The following is a 19,831-nucleotide window of genomic DNA, read 5'->3' on the forward strand; positions in this document are numbered from 1 at the left end:
GACATATGCCAGGACTGCAATTCAGCAGGTGTAATGGGGTGAGGGGTAGTGCAGGATGTAGAAAGGGGTGGGAAGCAGGATAAGGGTTTGGGGACAGATAGCTAGCAGTTCAGAGGGTGTAACAGATGTGCAGGAAAGCAATGTGGGAGGGACAATTGCTAGGTGCACAACCTAGGCATGCAAAACTGGGGCACTGAAGCCACTGAGTTCAGGCAGCACACAACGGATATAATGTGGAGGTGTGAATTGGTAGGAGGTGACAAGACATATGAAGGAGAAACTGTTGGGTAGAGGATGTGTGGCAGTGGAATAGAGGAGACTGAGGTCAGGAGGATTATGGGAGCAAAGGATGTGTCAAAGAAAAGCTGGTACTGGAAGGAAGGATCCAGATGGCACGGATTGTGAAGCAGCCATTAAACTGAGGCATGCTGTGCTCAGCAATGTGTTGTGCAGCTCGATGGTCAGCTCTTTTCTTGGTCACAGTTTGGCGGTGGCCATTCGTTCTATCTACGTGTCCCAAGCCATCATCCTACTTCCCATCTCATTCTGCCTCTATCCACCCCACCCTACAGGATCCGTAACCCCTGCACACCTGCCAAACTGCAATCCCAGCACTGTGCACCCAGCTAGCATAATTTAGGTGCATAAGTGAGTGTGTGTGTGTGTGTGTGTGTGTGTGTGTGTGTGTGTGTGTGTGTGTGTGTGTTTTTATACTATAGCTCATCAAATGAGCTCTTCCAAGAGATAGAAGCGTTTTCATTCTTTTCTGTATGCCTGTCAATGATCCCACACCTCTGCTACTCGGTGAGGGATCTCATTAACTGCAAAAGTATTTAAAAATGGATAAATTTATATCCATGGGGTAGCTATATGTTCAGTAAAATTTTAATGATGGGCATTACTAAAAAGCTTTTCTGTACATGCTGACAATGAGAGTACGAAAGTCCTGGTGTCCAACGAACCTGGGTCAGCTGCTCATAATTATGCAGACATAGGCAACAGAACTGTGTCACTTTTTTGAAGATCTGGACTCTTAATTCTGGGAAGTGGTATGCCACACTGCTATGGTGATGGAGAGATTGGGCAGTGAGCATCTAATGCACAATTTGAGTGCAGCCTCATGCTGTTGTTTTGAATGACATAACTTATAATTAAGCTTAATTATCTGCTGACTTCACATGTTGGAACTTTAACAACTTGCATCAAGTTGGAGCATCATTAATACTTGGTGAAATAAACCACTACTGTGAATTTTACTTACCATACATCAGCACTTTGTTTAAGTGTTGCAGAGCTTTTTGTATGACCTCACATACAGACATCATGACACAGTACCTCATATGCTCATGATAGCTACACTGTAATTTGTGAAATCTATGCACCTGCCCCATTCTCCACTGCCAACACAAAATAACAAGGCCAGATAACATTTTTAAAAGGAGTGCAAACTCATCACAGTGCTCATCCAATTGAACTATTCATGGCTGCCTCATGAACTGACTCAAAACTTTGATGAGCTATTACTACCCTAAAGTAAGAGATTGAAATCGAGAACACTACTGATGTATCAGTATATTTGGAAGCCAGAATCCTGAGAGTTAACACTGTTATGATAGAAAGATCTTACTTCTTACAGCATGGTCTTTGAACTACTTCACAGTCAGGCTGTATCCAAGCACATATTACCTGAAATGGTTCCTGGTTTGACCATTTAACAAATACTTTACCAAATTAGCAAGAATGGTACATAATCTAGCTAAGAAAAGTCCCTCAGAAGTCAGTGTCAGTGGGGTGGAGCAAGTTAACAGATAATGAATAAGTTCAAGAGTACATTCTGTATCATAACAACCAGACATCTTATTTTAGTGCATAATGGTTACATTAATTTCTAATTACATGACACTATTATAATTGTATTTGTCTGAATCTAACATTTTTATCATTTATTTGTGCCACTGACAGATAAACATATATCAAATTTTATTCTGTTTTCCCTTTACCCTTCATGTCACAGCAGCCTTCTATTAGAAAGTGTACAATACAGGGTGATTCAAAAAGAATACCACAACTTTAAAAATGTGTATTTAATGAAAGAAACATAATATAACCTTCTGTTATACATCATTACAAAGAGTATTTAAAAAGGTTTTTTTCACTCAAAAACAAGTTCAGAGATGTTCAATATGGCCCCCTCCAGACACTCGAGCAATATCAACCCGATACTACAACTCGTTCCACACTCTCTGTAGCATATCAGACGTAACAGTTTGTATAGCTGCTGGTATTTCTCGTTTCAAATCATCAATGGTGGCTGGGAGAGGTGGCCAAAACACCATATCCTTAACATACCCCCATAAGAAAAAATCACAGGGGGTAAGATCCGTGCTTCTTGGAGGCCAGTGATGAAGTGCTCTGTCACAGGCTGCCTGGCGGCCGATCCATCGCCTCGGGTAGTTGACGTTCAGGTAGTTACGGACAGATAAGTGCCAATGTGGTGGCGCTCCATCCTGCTGAAATATGAATTGTTGTGCTTCTTGTTCGAGCTGAGGGAACAGCCAATTCTCTAACATCTCCAGAGAGTGTGGAACGAGTTGGAGTATCGGGTTGATATTGCTCGAGTGTCTGGAGGGGGCCATATTGAACATCTCTGAACTTGTTTTTGAGTGAAAAAAAGCCTTTTTAAATACTCTTTGTAATGATGTATAACAGAAGGTTATATTATGTTTCTTTCATTAAATACACATTTTCAAAGTTGTGGTATTCTTTTTGAATCACCCTGTATATTGTAAAATTCAAAGAGTTTTACTTGTATCTGGAATTACCTGAATGAATCTCTCAAGACTTTGACTTGGCCCAAAGACAAACTGTAAAGGAACTTTTTCAAGCAAACAACTTGAACGACCGAGTGAACTTCCCACATGCTTTGCAACAAACTCCAAAGTCTCCTCTCGAATAGGAAATACATCGAGCAGGAATGTTGCTCTCCAATCACGCAGCAACCATTCAATCTGTAAGAAAGAACTCCAGTTAAAAAAATGTTCATATATATTGGTCTAATGATAAAGTTTTCAGAGGAAGAACAAAGTTAATTACGGTACTTAAGTTACAAAAATGTTTTAACTTCCTTGTATAAAAAATTATGAACATTCCTGAAAACATATGTACCTCTTTCACTGCATTTGTGCTGATGTCTTATTCACAGACCTGACTCGATAATATCTACTTCATAGCAGGTTAGAGGAAAACAATAGGAACTCAATATTTACATACTGCTTCCAATACACACTGACTGAATATGTTGTTGGCTTGGACCTATTATTAAGGAGGTAGGTCATTATGTTTATGTATCAGAAGCCTTATTTACTGCCTACCTTCTGAACATGTAAATAACTTGTGTTATAAACATGGTACAGGAAAGCCTATGATACAATATAAATGAATGGAAACAATAAAGCTAACAACTTACTAAATAGTTGAGGTGATTAATGGTTGAAACAAGAATGAAAACATTGCTACCCATGTCTCAGAGCAAACTACAGAACACAGACTGAATTTTAACCTCTTCTTAACTTCTTGTCAAAATCATGTTGTACCACCATCACAAATTAATGATAGCAACTATAAACATGTTCATACAAGCTGGTGGTGGTATAACTTGATTTTTGACAAACATGTGTAATCTGTAGGAGCACCAGCTACTGAGAGTACTTCTCATTACTATTGAGAGCATAATACACAGAGTACTAGTTCAATCTGACAACAAGGAGAAGGCAACAGCCCATGAATTTGTTGAGATCCCAGAAATTTTGTGATTGAGGGAACAACAATACACGTAAATCTGGCTGGATAGAAGGGAATTTGTATCTATTCCTTCCTACTGTGAGTCCACTGTCTTAATGGTTGCGACACTTCACTTACTTGAAGGAGGAGAGGGAGATTAGTATTCAACACCCTATTGATAACAAGGTGACAGAGATGAAGCAGAAGCTCAGATTAGGGATGGATGGAGAGGGAAATCAGCCATGCCCTTTCAAAGGAACCATTCCAGCATTTGCCTTACATGAATTAGGGAAATCATGGAAAACCACTTAGTTGAGGAATCATTCAAAACCACTTAGTCGACTGCAAAAAGATGTTGTGGAAAAAGTCTTACATAGAAACTCATTTATGTTTATAAACCTAAACATTTTACATCTTCAAAATGAAAATATAAGCAGAAACATGTTAACAACATTTAACATATTTGCTTCACAATTAATCTAAATAAAGTTTTATTTATGATTCAGTTATACACTGAGTTGAAAGAAGTCATGAGATAGCAATATGCACATGTACAGATGGCAGTAGTATCATGTACACCAGGTATGGAAGTGCAGTGCTGTGGTGGAGGAGTCATTTGTACTCAGATGATTCATGTGAAAAGGTTTCCGATGTGATTGTGGCTGCAAGATGGGAATTAACAGACTTTGAACATGGGATGGCACCTGAAGCTAGACGCATGGGACAGCCAATTTCAGAAATCGTTAGGGAATTCCAAAATTCTGAGATCCACAATGTCGAGGCCTACTGAGAGTACCAAATTTCAGGCATTACCTCTCACCACACAATGCAGTGGCCGACAGCTTACACTTAATGACTGAGAGAAGTGTGTTTGCATAGAGTCTTCAGTGCTAACAGACAAGTAACACTGCATTAAATAATCATAGATATCAATGTAGGGCATACATCTACATCTACATCTACAATTATACTCCGCAAGCCACCCAACGATGTGTGGCGGAGGGCACTGTCAGGTCCAGTGGACTTTCCTCTGTTGAGTGATTTCAGTTGCTTTTCTATTCCTTGGACACTTATTTCGATGTCAGCCATTTTTTCGTTTGTGCGAGGATTTAGAGAAGGAACTGCAGTGCAGTCTTCCTCTGTGAAACAGCTTTGGAAAAAGGTGTTTAGTATTTCAGCTTTAAGTGCCACTGTCATTACCTCCCTTTCCTGTTCCAGTCGCGTATGGTTCGCGGGAAGAACGACTGTCTGAAAGCCTCCGTGCACGCTCTAATCTCTCTAATTTTACGCTCGTGATCTCCTCGGGAGGTATAAGTAGGGGGAAGCAATATATTCGGTACCTCATCCAGAAACGCACCCTCTCGAAACCTGGCGAGCAAGCTACACCACAATGCAGAGTGCCTCTCTTGCAGAGTCTGCCACTTGAGTTTGTTAAACATCTCCGTAATGCTATCACGGTTACCAAATAACCCTATGACAAAACGCACCGCTCTTCTTTGGATCTTCTCTATCTCCTCCGTCAACCCGATCTGGTATGGATCCCACACTGATGAGCAATACTCAAGAATAGGTCGAACGAGTGTTTTGTAAGCCACCTCCTTTGTTGATGGACTACATTTTCTAAGGACTCTCCCAATGAATCTCAACCTGGTACCCGGCTTACCAACAATTAATTTTATATGATCATTCCACTTCAAATCGTTCCGCACGCATACTCCCAGATATTTTACAGAAGTAACTGCTACCAGTGTTTGTTCCGCTATCATATAATCATACAATAAAGGATCCTTCTTTCTATGTATTCGCAATACATCACATTTGTCTATGTTAAGGGTCAGTTGCCACTCCCTGCACCAAGTGCCTATCCGCTGCAGATCTTCCTGCATTTTGCTACAATTTTCTAATGCTGCAACTTCTCTGTATACTACAGCATCATCCCTGAAAAGCCGCATGGAACTTCCGACACTATCTACTAGGTCATTTATATTTATTGTGAAAAGCAATGGTCCCATAACACTCCCCTGTGGCACGCCAGAGGTTACTTTAACGTCTGTAGACGTCTCTCCATTGATAACAACATGCTGTGTTCTGTTTGCTAAAAACTCTTCAATCCAGCCACACAGCTGGTCTGATATTCCATAGGCTCTTACTTTGTTTATCAGGCGACAGTGCGGAACTGTATCGAACGCCTTCCGGAAGTCAAGAAAAATAGCATCTACCTGGGAGCCTGTACCTAATATTTTCTGGGTCTCATGAACAAATAAAGCGAGTTGGGTCTCACACGATCGCTGTTTCCGGAATCCATGTTGATTCCTACATAGTAGATTCTGGGTTTCCAAAAACGACATGATACTCGAGCAAAAAACATGTTCTAAAATTCTACAACAGATCGACGTCAGAGATATAGGTTTATTTTATAGTTTTGCGCATCTGCTCGACGACCCTTCTTGAAGACTGGGACTACCTGTGCTCTTTTCCAATCATTTGGAACCTTCCGTTCCTCTAGAGACTTGCGGTACACGGCTGTTAGAAGGGGGGCAAGTTCTTTCGCGTACTCTGTGTAGAATCGAATTGATATCCCATCAGGTCCAGTGGACTTTCCTCTGTTGAGTGATTCCAGTTGCTTTTCTATTCCTTGGACACTTATTTTGATGTCAGCCATTTTTTCGTTTGTGCGAGGATTTAGAGAAGGAACTGCAGTGCGGTCTTCCTCTGTGAAACAGCTTTGGAAAAAGGTGTTTAGTATTTCAGCTTTACGCATGTCATTCTCTGTTTCAATGCCATCATCATCCCGGAGTGTCTGGATATGCTGTTTCGAGCCACTTACTGATTTAACGTAAGACCAGAACTTCCTAGGATTTTCTGTCAAGTCGGTACATAGAATTTTACTTTCGAATTCACTGAACGCTTCACGCATAGCCCTCCTTACGCTAACTTTGACATCGTTTAGATTCTGTTTGTCTGAGAGGTTTTGGCTGCATTTAAACTTCGAGTGAAGCTCTCTTTGCTTTTGCAGTAGTTTCCTAACTTTTTTGTTGTACCACGGTGGGTTTTTCCCATCCCTCACAGTTTTACTCGGCACGTACCTGTCTAAAACGCATTTTACGATTGCCTTGAACTTTTTCCATAAACACTCAACATTGTCAGTGTCGGAACACACAATGATGAATACAGCTGTTAGGGCAGTACAGCAAAATGTGGCGTTAATGGGCTACAGCAGCAGATGACTGACGCAAGTGTCTTTGGTAACAGCACGACATCGCCTTTCTCCTGGACTCATGACCATATCCGTAGAATCCTTGATGACTGGAAAACTGTGACCTGGTCAGATGAGTCTCAATCTCAGTTGGCAAGAGATGACAGTAGGGTTAAAGTGTGGTGCAGATCCATGAAGCCATGGATCCAAGTTGTCAACAAGGCACTGTGCACGCTGGTGATGGCTCCATAACTGTGTGGGCTCTGTTTAGGTTGAGTGGACTAGGTCCTCTTGTCCAAATGAACTGATAACTATCTGTAAATGGTTATGTTCAGATACTTAGAAACCATTTGCCGCCATTCATAGACTTCATGTTCCTAAACAACAATGTAATGTTTACAGATGACAGTGTGCCATGTCACTGGGCTGCAATCACTCGCGTTGTGTTTGAAGAAAATTCTAGACAATTTGAGCAAAGGATATGGCCACCCAGATTGTCAAACATTAAGCAAATCGAACATTTATGTGACATATTCGAGAGGTCAAGTCATGCACAAACAGCTGCACTGGCAAGACCTTTGCAATTACAGGCAACTATAGAGGCAGCAAGGCTCAGAATTACTGCAGGGGCTTCCAACAACTTGTTGAATCCATGACTTTTGTCACCTAAGTGTATGCTTTTTAAAAAACTGTCCTTTAGCAGTTTTCAATCAGTGATCCTCATAATTTATAACAGATTTCTCACCAACTGAATACAAAGGTTCATTTTATTTATTAGGACTGTTTTCTGTTCTCTTCAAACACCACAATATGAGAGAAAAAAATATGATAAACTTTCATAACTCAAATGTGTCATAAAGCTGAGTATCAATAGCATATAACTGTAATCCTGGAAATATTCACAGAACTAGCATACGAGGGAATAAAGGATCAATCAATGGAGTTTGATATATGTTCTGTGAAAATGTTGAATATTCACTGTCTGATTTATTGTTTGCATCTTGATATATTACTTTCTTTTCCTTGATAAAAATGATTATCATTATACACTAAATTAGTGCGGATAGTTATATGTGGGTAGTAAGTTCGCCTACATAATTGGTAACGCTGATTTAAAAAAAAAAAATAGTTCCGTGGTGGAAAAATATTTTTCACATCCTGTGAAATGTAATTTTGACATGAAGGACGCACATAAACTGTTACATGCCATCAGCTGTGAGATCCAGCACCTCCAGCAAGAGATTGAGCTTCTGGAGCTTTCTTCATCCATGACAGCAATCAATTAATGCAGTGCCACAACTAAATCTGAACTCAGACTGAGTGTAATCATCTGTGATGGGTTTCCCCGCAATTCCAGGTAGCGACATCAATCCAGACATAATTCGGACAGATTAAACTGGCAATTAGAACCTGGAGCTGTGGGCAATCACTTTTGTATTGGACATTACTTTGTACCCACCTCACCACTGATCCTAGCTTGCTCTCAAAATGGATTTAGTTGCTCATTGCACTAAACTATTTGATTAAATGCTTAAACAAGTGCTGTACCATGAAAAAAGATGGTGACAAAAACCCATCAGAGTTTTGGAGTCATTTACATGCTTGGCTGGCACTAGTGTGGTTTCTGATGATTTGTTATTACATATCTGGCAATCTGGCAACAACAGCTGCCTTCACAGGTACAGATAGCTTTGACTGTGCATGAAGGGCAACCTTTATGTAAGTTACTGCAAGCTGCTGCCAGGGCACACAGAACGCCATATTCAACTGCTGTGGTGGCCACAGCATCAACAGCTACCAATGTTCTAGTCAAATACAACCAAAACCACTAAGCTCAATGGAGGACACAATGCCTCACTGTGCCACTACCTCATTCTGACATTCACTGAGCATAGCCAAAGTACACCAAAGTCTATGCGGCACAGTTGAGACAGTGACCAAGCCATTTCAGGCATCACAGCTAAAGACAGACCCTAATAAAAGGTCATGTTCACAATGCTGTGTTCCTCAATCCCAGATGGCAGCCAATTCCAAGATAGCTCTACTAACATCGCCTGTATCATAGACATTTTGGATCTTAAGATACAACGTGTACACAGTTGTGCCACTTCCCAAACAGCAAACAGCACATTCCAGTCACAACACTCAGGGTAGAGTACTCAAATGGACTCTAGAAATGGATAAAACTGTACATGATCTACAGGTGAGCCTTGCAGAAGCAGTGCCACTCACCCAACCTGTGGTCAACACCACCAACGGCCATTGTTGTACACAGCAGGCAAAGAGCAATTGGTGCCACTCAACACCAGAATGTCTATAAACACTGGCAGCTGTTAAGTTATTTTTTCAAAAAACTTACAACCAGGCCAAAGAAAATGAAGCACTTATACAGAGAGCTGTTGATGATACACAAGTGCGTGAGGCATGTTTCCCATGAGACTGAGGCTAAAGCACGTCGAGGTGCTGGGTGGCAGTGCTAAAGGATGGTGTGAGTCTGAGAACGAAAGCCACAGCCCTATACTTTGCTACAGTTTGGAAAAGTAGAATTTGACAGTGTCCACAACTTGGCACATCCAGGGATAAATCCCATGACTAAATTATTAACCGACCATTTCGTGTGACTGTCAACAAAAAAAGACACTCAGGCCTGGCTCGTGCATGCCTTCAATGCCAGCAGTGCAAGGTGGAATGCCATGTTCAAGCAGAGATTGGATATTTCCCTGTGCTTCCAATGAGGTTTGGTCAAATACAAATCAACTTCATGGGCACTCTGGTGCCTTCAGAAGATTACAAGTATCTATTCGTGGCAACTGAGGATGTGCACAAGATGGGCAGAAGCTGTTCCAGACACAGACATACCTGCTGAGATGATTGCAAAAACATTCACTGCAAATTCGTTAGTGCGCTTCAGCTGTCCTCTCCACATTACACCACCATCTACAACAGCATTTTCACAATGTCCACATTACAGATGCAGACATATGTCGTGCATTATTTTTGTCATAAATTTCTTCCACCTGGTATCAGGTGTTGCGGCAGTTGGCCTCAGCGCAGCAACCTTCCAAGTTATTGCTTGACACCTTATGTTCATTGTTGTCTTCCAATTATCACTGTCGCACACGTTATGGCTGCTAAAGTTGAATTTTATCAATGCAAGAAGTAGCCTCATCAGTTTTACCACACGTGGGCTGTGACCCCCCATGGCCTTAGTCACAAGTGCCATATTATCACACAGAAGTCAAAGGAGTGATATGTGGATGGCTTGGTTTGTGATGTTATCATCCACTCCATCCTGGACAAGGACATGTGACAATGAGCCCTCCAGTTAGAGAATAACCACTGAAGGCGTTATTTCCATTGCCCAGTTGTATGAGGTCTCATAAGCTACTGGTCAGCAAATGGGAACCTGGAGCGATGTTGCGGCAGTACAGGGTGGCCCAGCTGTGTCCACTGCATCCAGGGAGGACATCATCATGGTGGTGGATGCTTGTGGATCACACGGCTCCTGCACAGTGTGAATACAAAGTTCCATTTGCTGTTCGCTGCTCCCTGTTACCATCATGAGCATCATGTTACACCAAACATAACACATCAGTGTGTCCCCAGCCTCAGGCCTTCTGTCATAAGTGTCAGTAAACAGGCCACAGTGGGGTAGTCTGCCACTCAGTTGTACAGAATGCAGCATCACAGACCATGGATGCTGATATTCGAGAAATGTTGTTGTCAGGGTCAGTTACCTATCATGATTCCAACAAGCTTTTTATCAGGCTTTTTGTTCTCTTGTGACTGTTGCTCCTGAAGGTAAACATGGTGTGGCAGTTTCCCTGCTTAATGCCCAAACATATTGAGACCTCAGCTATCCGCAGTTGTTGCCAGTAAGCAGGCGCCTCAGGGGATACAGTAAACAGCAAATCCCCTAGCTTGGCCAATTCGTGGTGGATGTCACCTGTAAATCAGTGTCTCAACCTATTACCTTTATTGTTGCCCATGACGGTACTTCAGAAAACCTTTTTGGGTTTAATGCCTTTCAGGCTTTTGGCTTTTCAGTCACAGACCCCATACAGTTCATATCTGCCAAGGGCCCTTATCAGTCTTTCGAATCTCTGTGCTCAGAATTTCAGGATATCTTTGCAGAGGGCCTAGCGTGTGTCACAGACATAACCCACATAACCTATAAGCAGTCAGCTTATCCTAGATTTTTTTGTGCCAGGCAGATTTTCCTGGCCCTCTGCTCTCAAGTCATGGTAAAGCTGGATCAGCTTATCTCTCTCAGGGTTGTGGTTCCCATTTCCTCTAGTGAATGGGCCACACCCCTTGTCATCATTAAGAAAACCTCTGGTAAATTGTGCCTTTGCAGTGATCTTAAGATCACCATGAATTCACAGTCCATGGTCAGCACATACCAACTGCCATGTCCTGACGAACTGTTCACACACTTAGCAGGGGATCAATTCTTCTCCAAACTTGATCTTTCCACAGCATATCACCAGCTTGCCCTGGATGATGAATCCAAGTGTATCATAGTCATTAACATGTCTTTTGGTCTTTATGAATACCATCAGCTGATGTTTGGGGTGGCAAGTGCCCCAGCAATTTTTCAACACTATTTGAAACATATCATGTTCAATATTTTTCACTGTTTCAACTATCTGGATGACATCGTCATCACAGAACATACTTTGAATGACCACCTGCACAACCACCAGGCCCTCTTTCAAAAACTTTGGGATGCAGGTCTGTGTTGCATTCAGCAGAATTCCAAATTTTTCCAACCTCCTCTTGAATATCTGGACCATGTCATCTTGAGGCAGGATGTCCAATCCATGGAGTGCCCTGCCAGAACAACTGCAGACTTTCCATGTCACTAGTCATTGTGTGAACTGCAGGTTTTATTTATGTAAAATTGCCTGTTACCACTGGTTCATCCACTATCGTGGACCCACTGAGTCTCCTTCAACACAAAGGTGCTGCCTTTGTCTGGTCTCCTGCGTGTGACCAGGCCATCACCATGCTGCAGGAACACCTCCAGTTGGCACCGTATCTAGCTACCCTTGATCCCAACAAAACATTGCTTTCGGCTATGGATGCCTCACAGCAAAGCACGGAGGAAGTCCTCAGGCATCAGAAAGCAGATGCCTTGGGGTAGCCACTAACAATTGTATCCAAACCCCTCAGTCCAGCACAGGTCCAGTACTCTCAGACTGAGATGACAGCTCTGGCCATTGTGTATGCGGTCACCAAATTACACATTTTCTTGTATGGTGCCAAATTCCAAGTAATTATGGACCAGAAGCCCTTAATTTCATTATTTAGTCTCTCCACCAAGGCTCACAGGTTGCAGTGGTGAGCTTCGTTCTTCTCCAAATACAACTGTGACATTCATTTTTGCCCCATGGTGTGCCATGCCAACACAGACACCTTTTCCCAGCCTCCCATTTGCCCGGACGCTCAGTTCAATTGGGTGTAGCTCGTGTTTTAATTTGGATATCACCTCCCAACAAGCGGTAAATAGTTTCGGATAACTAGTGCCCGAGTCACCAAGGCAACAGCAGCAGACACCATCCTCAGGCAGGTAGTCTGCCTTGTCCAACAGCATTGGTCTTCTTGTCCTCTGGACCACTCATCCAATCCACTTCGCAACTACTTAGTCATGGCCATTGTCTCTCAGTCTTAGATCGGGTCCTCCTCATCTCTATGGATGATGCAGCTCCCCGGGTGGTCTTTCCAGGAGTTTGCAGCAAGAGGTGTTACAGCTGTTATATGAAGGGCACTGGAGCACTTCCCGCACCAAAGCCTTGGTTCACAGACATATTTATTCTGCCTCAGCACTGACCAAAAACTGGAACACTTGGTTGTTGCATATCTCCAGTGTGATAGTGAACAGGTGGCTCCGAGGTCATCATTCTCTCCGTGGTCTCCAGCAACCCAGCCCTACAAATGCACCCACATTGATTTTGCAGGTCTGTTTTTGAATGCATTCTGACTGATCGTCATCAACACATTTTTGCATTTTCCATATATGGCCCAGTGTCCGTTGGTCACTACTGTGGTTGGTATTCAAACTCTATCCAATTTTTTTTTCCTGAGGAAGGTCTTTCAATAATCCTTGTTTTTGATAATGGACACCAGTTCCTATCTCAAACATTTCTGTGTGCAGTCAAACATTTGTCATGTTCAATCCCCTCCCTTCCACCCACAATCTAATTGGGAGGTCAAGAGCATGGTGTGCTTCTTTAACAACCAGATGAAAAAAATCTGCAAGATTTTCCCACTGAAGAAGGCTTAAATTTTTTCTGACAGCCTACCAGATGACTCCTATTGGTCCTTGTAGCCCAGCAGGATTACTCCAGGGGTGCAAACAAAGGAGACTGCTCCACCTCCTGCCCGCCATTGAATTCCAGAGCACCAGGCTTTATGCTAGAGATGGAAGTCTGGGTACGTAGTTTTGGTCAGTGTCCCTGCTCGAAACCGTCAGTCATTGTGCGCCAGAATGGCCACTGTGTCTACACCCTCCAGACAGGGGATCAGGAGGTCAAGTACCACCAAAATCAGCTCCACATGCAAGTGAGCACCATCCCCCACCCACCCCCTCCCCCATCCCAGCTGCAACACCACATTCGGTGGTAACGTGGTCACTGGGCGCAGTCTATGTGTGAGGCTTCTGGTCTCCTCTTCCAGTTACAGTAGTGACTATGACTTGGCAGCCTCCGGCAGCAGCTCCATTGGTGCTCCAGCTGGTTCACTGTCACATGTCACAGGAGATGTGGCAGTGTCACTCCATCTTCCATACTACCATCGGATATCGCTATGGATTCCAACTTGGACTGCCCGTCGCCAGTTCTGTAATTTCATGTTGTGACAGGGAAGGGGAGGGGGAGGGGGAATGGGTGGAGGATGGGGACGAGGAGGGAGAGGCATTGGAACTCTCTTTGCACTGGCCAATTTCACCATATACCCAGATCTCCAGCGAGTTAGGGTTGCTTGCTCCTCTTGCCTCCTGGGCCTCTATGAATGTGGATGCCATCTCTACATCACAGCTGTCTGCAACTCACCCTGGGGACCAGCAAACTTCTGCTCCCCAAAGAGTGGAATGGTGCAATGACCCGCATAGATCCACACCCAAGATTCAAGCAAGCAGTCATAAAGCACACCGCAGAACTTAGCAGACACAGCTAGAAGTTCGACAACCATCAGAGGCTTCCACTCACGAATGCGTGTGCAGCCTCTTGTGTGCACACCTTACCATCCAGCTGACAGCTTTTAGAGACAGGCCTGGCCAGATGTAACTCAGTTACATGCTTATCTCTTCATATGTGTTGTCAAACTGTTGCTATGAGCTCCTCTGTGGCTAGTGCACCCATTATAATAAGTTGTTTTCTAGACTTAATAAAGTTGATGTGTCAGTCATTGTGCAATGTTCTCTTGTGGGAATACAACAACCTGAGAACTGCACCACTGCCAGACCAGGTGGAACTACACACTAATGGTACATCACATTTAGGAACATGTGACAAATATCCAGATTTTAGGACACTAAGCATTGGTGCACTGCTTCTAGTTCATGCTTTACAATGATTTACTTTAAGCCCCTCTTCAGCCCCCATACACCAGACCTTTCAAAGTGTTGTGATGTGGTATCAACACATAAAACAGATTGCAAAATGACAAATGTTACAAAGCATTTATTGGGAGAGTTAAACCAGTGTTTGTGTCATACTATCATCATCTTTGGACAGCAAGCTGACAACCATGGCTGGGCTGTTTGAAAAATTTCAACGGACTGGGAACGTGACGGATGAACGTGCTGGAAAGGTAGGGCGACGCGTACGGCAACCACAGAGGGCAACGCGCAGCTAGTGCAGCAGGTGATCCAACAGCGGCCTCGGGTTTCCGTTCACCGTGTTGCAGCTGCGGTCCAAATGATGCCAACGTCCACGTATCGTCTCATGCGCCAGAGTTTACACCTCTATCCATACAAAATTCAAACGCGACAACCCCTCAGCGCCGTTACCATTGCTGCACGAGAGACATTCGCTAACGATATAGTGCACAGGATTGATGATGGCGATATGCATGTGGGCAGCATTTGGTTTACTGACGAAGCTTATTTTTACCTGGACGGCTTCGTCAATAAACAGAACTGGCGCATATGGGGAACCGAAAAGCCCCATGTTGCAGTCCCATCGTCCCTGCATCCTCAAAAAGTACTGGTCTGGGCCGCCATTTCTTCCAAAGGAATCATTGGCCCCATTTTTCAGATCCGAAACGATTACTGCATCACGCTATCTGGACATTCTTCATGAATTTGTGGCGGTACAAACTGCCTTAGACGACACTGCGAACACCTCGTGGTTTATGCAAGATGGGTGCCCGGCCACATCGCACGGCCGACGTCTTTAATTTCCTGAATGAATATTTCGATGATCGTGTGATTGCTTTGGGCTATCCGAAACATACAGGAGGCGGCGTGGATTGGTCTCCCTATTCGCCAGACATGAACCCCTGTGACTTCTTTCTGTGGGGACACTTGAAAGACCAGGTGTACCGCCAGAATCCAGAAACAATTGAACAGCTGAAGTAGTAAATCTCATCTGCATGTGAAGCCATTCCGCCAGACACGTTGTCAAAGGTTTCGGGTAATTTCATTCAGAGAGTACGCCATATTATTGCTACGCATGGTGGATATGTGAAAAATATCGTACTATAGAGTTTCCCAGACCGCAGCGCCATCTGTTGTTGAAAATTGTAACTACTGTAATTTTGGAAGTTTGTCCACCTGAAAATGTACTGTTGTCCCAAGCATATTGCAACAAACGGTGTATTTCTATCGCTCCACATTTAGTTTTTATTGCCGTTTCAAATATACCGGTCATTTCTGAAACACCCTGTAAATGTGTATACATTAAGTTCACCTAACTTATGTTAGTGATTAATAGGGGATAACAAAATGACTTAATTGCCTATGACTTGGGCTTGATAGTGTCCTCAAGTTTTTTTATCTCATTACATGAAATAGTCATCAGAGAGGCACATAACACCATTCCACTGTTTTCTACATAAAATACACATATATTTGACTAAATTTTGTCATCTTATCCAAGGGTTAAAAATTCACATGTTATAATACTTGTCAATGTCCAAAAAAGGACTGTACACATATAGTATTGTTAAGGTGTTTTATCACGCGAAGCAGAGCCATAAAATTAGAAAGGAACATATCATTCCATTATTTTTTACATAAAATACAAGTACATTTCAATACTATTTGTCATCTTAAAATTTATAAGAGTTGATAATGTCTCAAAATGCATTATATATACAACATAAGCATTTACATATGTTCATAAATATGTGCTCCCAAAACATAAAAATTGTAAAATGACAATATTCTTTCAAAGTCTGTGATCAATAATATAAAAAAGAAAAAGTGTGTACAAGAAAGATGTATGCAGGATCATAACAGAGACTTCTCATTGTGCTTCGGCATAGTGTAGTGTGCAGACTCTCAAAGTTAAAGGTCGTTGGTATGACCAATTGCCCAAGTCAATTTAATGCAATGCAATTTTTTATTCTGGTCCAAGCTGCTGGAGATGGTGGTCATGTGTGCATGAGGTGTGCTTGCTTCTGTGTGTGTGTGTGTGTGTGTGTGTGTGTGTGTGTGTTTTCATTTCTGAAGAAGGCTTCGGCTGAAAGCTAAATGCCTAACAGTCTTTTCATTGTACCTGTCTGCAACTCATTGTACCATCTTTACGGTTACAGAACTCTATCTTTTTCCTAATAATGTTAATGGAATTATGTTATGTTCCCTTCTAATTTTATGGTTCTATTTCACGTAATGTCCATAAGACAACTAGAGGACACTGAATAGCCCAAAATAACACAATTTTGTTATCCTCTGTTGATCACAAACCTAAGTACTTTAGTTTCACTGCACATGATATATGGGCCTCAAGATATGTTAATTAAATGAAATTGCAAGGGTTATAAAGGGCGTATTTTAATTTGTATTCCACTTTATGGCATATTTGAATTATGTAAACAAAAAAACTTACAAAGAACCTTTGTAATATGGACAGCAGAAAACTGTTAGATAAAACTACAAGTTTCTAAAAATAAGGAACTATTTTCACATTTTTAAAAAATATTTTCACACATAAAGAAGCAATGTTAACAAACATAACACTGATGTCATACAAGAGCCTTTTACCTCTTCAACAGATGTTGCAACAGCTTTATGTTGATAATCTGGAAGATGCTGCAAAAAGTCAGCTGCAGACCCCGAAACATACCTGTAAGAAAAAGAATTTGTTTTCAGAAGCAAGCTAGTTAATTAGCTGTTTTTAATAATTACAAGAACTGTCCAAATAAAATATTTCTGACATACTGATGATTTGATGTAAGACTGCTGCGTGTAGATCTGACAGGTGAATTAGTTCCATCTGTTGGCACTGGAGATGAACTGCAGAATGAGGTACTTCTCATTTCAGTTAATGTCTTCTCTGAAGTAACAAATTCCACAGTGGGTGGCAAAGTTAGGCAAAACACATCCAACGTTACCTGTAGGCCACTGACATTTATGTCTGCATCTGTATTTTCCAAGCACTCCGTTAGTTCACCTGCCAGACACAATATTTTTTATTAAGTACCATTATACATAGAGTAAACATAATCAAAGTACCATAGCTCTGAAAGGAAGTCATAATATTTTTTTTAGTTTTTTTACAATATGTATAATTACATGGCTTGGATTATCAGTAAGTTTTACATTATTACGCTTGTGTATATTATTAATACAGCTGTCTTCAACATGGTATTCTCTTAAATCTGAATCTTTAAGATGTGATCTTAGTAGTACACAGTAGGGCATATCTAAATGCTCCACTGCTTATAATTGTTTTCAAATATTTCTTCATGTCATTGTTTCGGACTGCTGAATAAATAGTTATAATAGGAATGCTCTTGGTGTCATCATTTCAGAAATATTTCACATTCTCTTCTAAGTGGAGGAGGAGGAGGAGGAGGAGAAGGAGGAGATTTAACATCCTGTCGACAATGAGGTCATTAGAGACGGAGCACAAGCTCGGGTGAGGGAAGGATGGGGAAGGAAATCGGCCGTGCCCTTTCAACGGAACCATCCCGCCATTTGCCTGAAGCGATTTAGGGGAATCACAGAAAACCTAAATGAGGATGGCCGGAGACGGGATGGAATCGTCGTCCTCCCGAATGCGAGTCCAGTGTGCTAACCACTGCGTCACCTCGCTTGGTCTCTTCTAAGTGGATTTACTTCACTCCTTCTCTCTGTGAGAAATGATTTCCACTTACATTTTGAAAAAGTGCTTACATCAATCCTTTCAAAGTTTCCATATCATATTACTTCGGGTCATTCAGAATATTACCCACAGTTACAAAAACATTGATGCATATTGTTCATGAAGATTAGATTAGATTTACTTTCAATCAATTGATCCGTAGTGAGGTGGTCCTCCAGGATGTAGAAAATGTCAGAAAAACAATAATACATGACAAATATTTACAACTCAAACACATAAGCTAATGTACCATGTTAAAGATCCCAAGTGGAATGATCATCATTTTTTTAATGAACACAATATGAAAGAATCATTTTTACAACCACTAATGCGCTGAATTTAAAATTAAAAAAAAAAAAGTTTTTTTTTTATTTGTAAGGTAATAAACGTTTAATAGAACTACACTACTGGCAATTAAAATTGCTACACAACGAAGATGACATGCTACAGATGCTAAATTTAACCGACAGGAAGAAGATGCTGTGATATGCAAATGATTAGCTTTTCAGAGCATTCACACAAGGTTGGCGCCGATGGCAACACCTACAACATGCTGATATGAGGAAAGTTTCCAACCGATTTCTCATACACAAACAGCAGTTGGCCGGCATTGGCTGGTGAAACGTTGTTGTGATGACACGTGTAAGGAGGAGAAATGCGTACCATCACGTTTCTGACTTTGATAAAGGTTGGATTGTAGCCTATCAATATTACGGTTTATCATACGTGACATTGCTGCTCGCGCTGGTCGAGATCCAATGACTGTTTGCAGAATATGGAATCGGTGGGTTCAAGAGGATAATACGGATCCCAATGGCCTCGTATCACTAGCAGTTGAGATGACAGGCATCTTATCCGCATGGCTGTAATGGATCGTGCAGCCACATCTCGATCGCTGAGTCAACAGATGGGGACGTTTGCAAGACAACAACCATCTGCATGAACAGTTTGACGACGTTTGCAGCAGCATGGACTATCAGCTCGGAGACCATGGCTGTGGTTACCCTTAACGCTGCATGGTGTACTCAACAACGAACCTGGGTGCACGAATGGCAAAACGTCATTTTTTCAGATGAATCCAGGTTCAGTTTACAGCATCATGATGGTCGCATCCATGTTTGGCGACATCGCAGTGAACGCTCATTGGAAGCGTGTATTCGTCATTGCCATACTGGCGTATCACCCGGCACGATGGTATGAGTGCCATCGGTTACATGTCTCGGTCTCATCTTGTTCGCATTGATGGCACTTTGAACAGTGGATGTTACATTTCAGATCTGTTTCAACCCGTGGCTCTACCCTTCATTCGATCCCTGCTAAACCCTACATTTCAGCAGGATAATGCACGACCGCATGTTGCAGGTCCTGTACGGGCCTTTCTGGATACAGAAAGTATTCGACTGCTGCCCTGGCCAGCACATTCTCCAGATATCTCACCAATTGAAAACGTCTGGTCAATGGTGGCCGATCAACTGGCTCGTCACAATACGCCAGTCACTACTCTTGATGAACTGTGGTATCGTGTTGAAGCTGCAAGGGCAACTGT

The 19,831-nt window shown here is 42.2% G+C and overlaps 1 protein-coding gene across 1 annotated transcript in view; it reads right to left on the reverse strand.

The window, feature by feature from the left end:
* Positions 1-19,831, reverse strand: part of LOC124722628 (KICSTOR complex protein SZT2-like) — a 727,281-nt gene that overhangs the window by 225,086 nt on the left and 482,364 nt on the right. Inside the window, exons 27-29 of the mRNA XM_047247762.1 lie at positions 17,361-17,592; positions 17,184-17,265; positions 2,823-3,008 (exon numbers count right to left, since the gene is read on the reverse strand). Coding sequence (XP_047103718.1) covers positions 2,823-3,008; positions 17,184-17,265; positions 17,361-17,592 — 500 coding nt within the window. The remainder of the gene's footprint in view (positions 1-2,822; positions 3,009-17,183; positions 17,266-17,360; positions 17,593-19,831) is intronic.

The sequence above is a fragment of the Schistocerca piceifrons genome, chromosome X (genome assembly GCF_021461385.2).
Source record: "Schistocerca piceifrons isolate TAMUIC-IGC-003096 chromosome X, iqSchPice1.1, whole genome shotgun sequence".
NCBI classification, from domain to species: domain Eukaryota; kingdom Metazoa; phylum Arthropoda; class Insecta; order Orthoptera; family Acrididae; genus Schistocerca; species Schistocerca piceifrons.